The sequence below is a fragment of the Nicotiana tabacum genome, chromosome 19 (assembly GCF_000715075.1).
Source record: "Nicotiana tabacum cultivar K326 chromosome 19, ASM71507v2, whole genome shotgun sequence".
In the NCBI taxonomy this organism is placed as follows: Eukaryota; Viridiplantae; Streptophyta; class Magnoliopsida; order Solanales; family Solanaceae; genus Nicotiana; species Nicotiana tabacum.
This window is the reverse complement of record NC_134098.1, coordinates 125,042,784-125,049,115: the sequence shown is the minus strand read 5'-3', so window position 1 is coordinate 125,049,115 and position 6,332 is coordinate 125,042,784. Positions and strand designations below refer to the sequence as shown.

The window sequence follows — 6,332 nt, the reverse complement described above, 5'->3', positions numbered from 1 at the left end:
AGAGAAGAGTAAGATGCAAATGTAGAGAAAATTTGGAAACTTTTGAGGGGAACAGCACCATTCCCATTTCCCAAAACTAAAGAAAGAATTTGCACAGTTCAGTTTTAGTATAACACCGCACGAAGCCCTAAGTTGGCCACAAACACCTTGAGAAGGGACATTTCTCTAGATCCACTTCACTAAACCAGAAAAAAAAAACTACCTTGAGAATTGGGTTTGCGTAAAAATCATGGCGACCATCAATCCCAAGATTATCTTCATCACCAAGATAAACGCAAATAAAAGAAAAAAAGGAAAAAGAAAAAGAGAAAACAAAAATGCTCTTTCTCCACTTTCTCTAAAGCTTTGCTGTCCTGAACTAAAATGGATTTAATTTATGTATTCTTGTTATGTAAAAAAAAAAATCTTACATCATCAATATATTTTAAGGCTGCCCCGGACACTATACATAATGTAAGTTTAATGTAACATGCTGTCTTTTATATTATGGTAAGTAACTTGTCGAATTTATGTGTTACATTAATTTCATAATTATATGAACGTGTATTTATAATTATCTTTTTAAATGATGTGGTAGTAAAAAAAATTGTGCACAAAAGTTAAACCAAAATAAACGTAAAGACCTTGCCATCAATTCCCACAAACCAAGGCTCCCAAACTTCATCATTTTCAGTTAGACAAGTGAAAAAGGTAAAGAGACCACAAGTAAACAGCACAACAAATAAGCAATAGACGTGGAAAACAACAAAGAAAAAGATTCATCTCTCTCTTCTTTCTAATTGTTTCTCCATTTTTCTGAAAGAGAGAATATGGAATTTGAAGTAGCGTGTACTCTATAGTAAATATAATTTCTGAAAACTACTTAGTATAGTGGAGTAGTAATATTCTTTTCACTCACTAACTCACGGCGTCTGTCTTCTGTTGGTGTTGGTGTCACAGTGATTTGGACGTGAAAGCGCCCATCATATCATGTCTATATTGACATTGATAGTTGATATGTCACTTGGCTTCTTCATGTCCTCTTTGACCCCTATCTAGCTACTACCTACCCCCCCCCCCCCTTAATTTTCCTTTCTTATATTCATTTATTATTCCTATCTTTTTTTCTTTCCTCCATTATATTTTGAAGTTCTTGAACTGAAAGAGATAGAGAGCGAAATACAAAATGGGATCTTTAGGTGGAGAAGTAGTACAATATCTGAAGAATAAGAAAGCAATGTGGTTATATCCAAAGGTGATGGGTGTTCATCCTTCTGAAAGATGGGGTCATTCTTCTTGTTACTCTAATGGCTTTGTTTATGTTTTCGGGGTAAGTTGAAAATATTTTTCATGAATTCTTTTATTATAAGTTTGATAATAGTAAGTCTTTCTTCTTTCTATATTTGTTTCTTGAAAAATATTGGTTGGAACTGTATTTTCCTATTCCAGAGAGGATGTTGTGGATTGAATAATTTCTGAGTTAGTTTTGCCGTGCTTTCATTCCTTCATGTTACTGTATGGTTATTTTTGGTTATTAGCAGCTACTCTTTCTAAAGCTGTCCTTTTTCTTTTCCTATATTATAACTCCTCTTTTGTTTTTTGTTGTCCTAATGTTGATAAATCAGCTCAACTAAATTGGTGAATAGATGCATGCATATGGTCCTTTCTTGTTTCTTCTTCCAGGAAAAGCAACAAGAAAGCAAAAGAACGGAAAGGGAATATAAAACGAAGGAGAATTGAATTTTTTCTACTTTCAGTTTTGTCTCTTTTGTATTTCGTTTTCAACCTAGAAAATAGTGATTTTCTGTAGCAAGTGTTTGAATTTGTTGATGTTCATGACCATTCAAAGTAAAAATTGGACAAGGCCTTTTCATCTCAGTTGAGTTTTACATGACTATTTTACATTTATTAATGATAATTTTTTAAAAAGGTTTCGTAACTCAGTTTTTTGGACTTTATAAAAATTGGAACTACAAAAACTGGACTTTAACCTAACACTCATTGTTTGGTGGGGGGAGGATGTCAAACTTTTCACAAGATGTTTTTTTTTGTTATTTGTTTATATATATATATATATATATATATATATATATATATATATATATATATATATATATATATATATTTATTTACCTCATAGCTTTCATAAAATCTTTCAATTCTTCGGTACTCTTATTTTTTATTTTTTTCCACTGTTCTTCAACAGTTGTTCTGGGACTTAAATGTTGCCCAAAACAAAACATCTTTTGGTAGGTGAAACTTAATCCGTTAAGATTTATCAAGAAGACAGCTTTCCACTAGGCTGAAAATGTCTTGGTCCTGTTTGACATGTGTTTGATAAAGAAGATATTCTCTGTTCTAGAGAAATTAAGTGATCCATAGCAGTGTTAATATGTTCATCAGCATATGTCTAGACAATTTTATTTGTTAATTGGTTGATATATTCTAGCAGTGTTTTATAGACTCAGAAACTAAGCTGCTAAATGTTATATGTATATTACATAACTTCTCCGTTACAATCTTATAACTTAATTCAATTAAGTCATATTTCAGGGATGTCGTGGTGGTTTACATTTTAGCGATGTAATTGTACTAAATCTTGAGGCAATGGCTTGGAGCATTCTTGTGACGACAGGGCAAGGACCAGGGCCAAGAGACAGCCACAGTGCTGTTCTTGTTGGCCACAGGATGGTCGTATTTGGGGGTACGAATGGTTCAAGGAAGGTCAATGATCTCCATGTATTGGATATCAGGAGCCAAGAATGGACTCAACTTGAATGCCAAGGCATTCCGCCTTCACCGCGTGAAAGTCACACGGCTACTCTAGTTGGTGGTGATAAAATAGTGATTTTTGGTGGTAGCGGTGAAGGCGAGGGGAACTATTTGAACGATTTACATGTTTTGGACCTAAAAAGTATGAAGTGGACATCTCCCGAAGTGAGGGGTGAGATGCCTATTCCCAGGGATAGCCACAGTGCTGTTGCAATCGGTAATAGGCTCTATATATATGGTGGAGATTGTGGTGACCGATATCAAGGTGATGTCGATGTGCTTGATATGGATACACTAATGTGGTCAAAGGTACTAGCTTCAGTCTTCATGATTCCTTTCTAATTCATATAGATTTTTGATTCACAGTCTGGATATCGAGATAAAGATGATCTAAAGATTGTGTAAGCTGATGGTTACTTCATTTTCTTACCAGCTGGATGTTCTTGGATCTTCACCTGGTGCTCGAGCAGGTCATGCCTCTGTGAATTTTGGGTCAAAGGCAAGTAACTGATGCTGTCTGTAGTCTTTCTGTAAATAGTTACTTTGCTTTAGTATGGAGTGAAATTTTGTTGATTTTTTCCCCTTACTAATAATTGTGTGCTTGTATAAACGCACGTTCAACTGTTGTGCTGAACCTTCATTCTAGTTGAGCAATTATCTGTGAATGATCTTGCAATGCTGTGCTTTACAGGTATATGTGATTGGTGGAGTTGGAGACAAGAAGTACTACAATGATGTTTGGGTTCTTGATGTGACAAATTCTTCTTGGACTCAGCTTGATGTTATGGGACAAAAACCACAGGGGCGATTTTCTCATACTGCTGCTGCCAGGAACACGGATATTGTAATCTATGGAGGGTGAGCCTTTTACCAGTTTTGATCCCTTCTTTCCTGTTCAATTTCAGTTGATTTTATATCTTTGCATTTTGTGTACCTTGCAGTTGCGGTGAGGATGAGCGGCCGCTCAATGAGTTGCTTATCTTGCAGTTTGGAGTAGAACATCCTAATGGGAATAGCGGCGTTTCTGGTGGCAGAAATACAAGTCATTATGATAAGAAAAGGTTTCTGAGAGAGAGAGACAATAGCTCGGTACAAAAGACCAAAATCTCTTATATTTTCCTATGAATTTATAACAATTTAAGATCAAATATCTGATTCATTTTTAATTGGATTAGCAGGAAGCTATATGTAGGAGAAGGAAGGAAGATATAGTAGCAATGGGATCTCAAGAACTTGAATTCGTATCAAAAGCAGCTTTTCGCTTTAGTTCTGGTAGGTTATGAAATGATTTTGTCATGTTAGCAGCAAGTAGTTTCAAGAAATGAACTAGGCATGACTAACTTATAACTTTCATGTATTTCGGAAGACACATTGCATCCAAAGAGGAGAAGAATGAGTAACAATTCACACATATTTAATCTGGAGTCAGAGCCGGAAGATCAGTCTCCTTCTCTATCTCAGCGTTCACCTCCGTCCCAATCTGATCCGGAAATGAGCTCTGTTAAGCCACATTCCGGTTCTGGAACTGCATCAGAACGGTTTCTCTTAGCAAGACAGCAACATTTGACCCCTCACAATTGCCCACCAAACCCGAAGAATGTCCTAACAAGGAATCCTCGTGATATGCACTTATTTCGAGAACAATTAAATCCGTCAAACTCAGGACATGTATCTGCCCTTCTTATGGATAAGCAGGAAATGCAATGCCAATCCTTGGAGGCCGGAAGATTCCACAACTTGGTAAATATGCCGTTCAAGTTGGCAATATTTTGTTGGTCATTTTACAGTTCATTGTAGTATTCCCTTTTTTGTATTAAATAAGAACCTAATATCTGTATATATATTACTCAGATTGGAGCTGAGATCCGGGGAAAAGTTGATGGAGCATTTGATTCTGGTTATCTAATGACTGCCATTGTTAATGGAAAGATTTTTCGAGGTGTTCTGTTTGCTCCGGTAAGCTCACACACCTCTTATACCATTCACTTTAACCTAAATTATCAAGTAGTCAAACTCAACATTCACTTGCTTCTTATAAACAAGGCACCAGATCTATTACCACGAGGACCCGTCCTAGGTCAGAATCCTTCACCCTCTCCAGGACAGAATATTGGTGTCAACTACGCAAACACACACGTAAACCATGTAAGTGTAGCTTGTCGAAGGCAAACTCAGCAGTTGGTGCAAATGCAAGTTCCAGAACTCGGACGACAGAGCTTAGGGAAGGTTCCAGTTAGAAGATCAACATCACTAATGAGATCATCTCAACTAGACAAAGATGCAAAGCAAAGAAGTGAACTTGAAGGAGTGGTTCTCACACTAGGAGGTCCAGGATGTGGCAAAACTTAGATGACTTGATAAAATGATGTAGAGAACTAGAAATTGTCATATGTGGTCTCATGAATGTGTTTTTTGTACATGCTAAGGTAGATTGAATCCATTCTATTACCCCTTTCAAATCTTTAATTGTTAAGTTGACCAGTAAAGCTAGTTTAGTCTGCCTCCTTAGTCCTCTCCATTAAATCAGATATGTATCCACTCTTTCTGTAATATGAAGCAAAGTGTTGGTCATTTTCCAGTAGTTATTTTCACTTTGGTGTGCATAACATTTGATTAGTGAGTTGTTAGTTTGACACTTGGAATTATAGTTCACTGTTGTAAGCTATGCCAAATGCCCTTCTTTGCAGCTTGTTTAAGCTAGTTCAACCTAATTCTTTCTTCACAGTATTTTAGGTGCATTTTACTTTTAATAACGAATTACATTTTCAATTATCCACTTTAGTGCAATAAACGATCGTATTGTATTTTGATTAATTGTTGGATATATCTTTGCGTATAACTGACTTTCTTGGTCATGATTTTCCTCCGAGAGTATTTCGGAAACAGCCTTTCTATCCCTCCAGGTAGGGGTAAGGTCTGAGTACATCCTATCCTCCTCAGACCCTACCCTCCCCAGACCTCACTGGTGAGTGGTTGTTGTTGTTGTTGATTTTCCTCCATTCCCAAATGCCAATCCTCTTGCCCCCGAACTTGTATACAATCTTCTTTTTTCTTTTCTTATTTAAATATATTTTTATTTCAATTAGTAGAGAGAAACTCAAACAAGATTCTTTTCCACTCTTTGATCTTCTCGTATTTGTATCTTTTTTCTCTCAACAAAATCAGAGAGTATTTATCTAGTACTCTCTTATCCACTTTAATTGATTTTTGATTCTTTTCATATATATTAACGAATTTACCTTTTATCATTAATTAACAATAAAATTGATCATATTAGCCTTTACTATCTCTTTAATTTGTTCATTAAAAATATAACAGATATACTCCAAGACTCTTTACTCCAAGAGATGTTTGAAAAAAATGTTAATTCCTTCTTATATCTGAAAAATTAAATATTATAGACTACAAAAAAAGATAAAAATAAATTAAAGTGGACCGAAAGGAGTAATGCATTAAGGATATGATATATCCAAAAGAACATACAATACAAAATCATGTATAAAAAAAACTGGAAATTTCTCTAAGTTATTTGTATACTTTGATTTTCATTTAAGTACTACAAATCAAAGGCGAATCCAGGA

At 35.3% G+C, this 6,332-nt stretch overlaps 1 protein-coding gene across 4 annotated transcripts; it reads left to right on the top strand.

Annotated features, from left to right (window-relative positions):
• Positions 1-661: 661 nt before the first annotated feature.
• Positions 662-5,437, top strand: LOC107775779 (uncharacterized). Of its 4 annotated transcripts, none has more exons than XM_075238552.1 (9): positions 662-1,309; positions 2,533-3,060; positions 3,185-3,250; positions 3,443-3,609; positions 3,693-3,840; positions 3,927-4,023; positions 4,118-4,491; positions 4,603-4,707; positions 4,795-5,437. In XM_075238552.1, exons 1-9 carry the CDS (start codon positions 1,166-1,168, stop codon positions 5,098-5,100), a joined length of 1,935 nt encoding a protein of 644 aa, XP_075094653.1. In that variant the 5' UTR covers positions 662-1,165; the 3' UTR covers positions 5,101-5,437. The 4 variants fall into 4 exon arrangements, with proteins under 4 accessions (XP_075094653.1, XP_016451042.1, XP_075094655.1 ...); XM_016595556.2 differs by having other exon boundaries at positions 665-1,309; positions 3,930-4,023; XM_075238554.1 differs by lacking the exon at positions 662-1,309 and adding an exon at positions 1,374-1,857.
• The last annotated feature ends 895 nt before the right edge of the window (positions 5,438-6,332 follow it).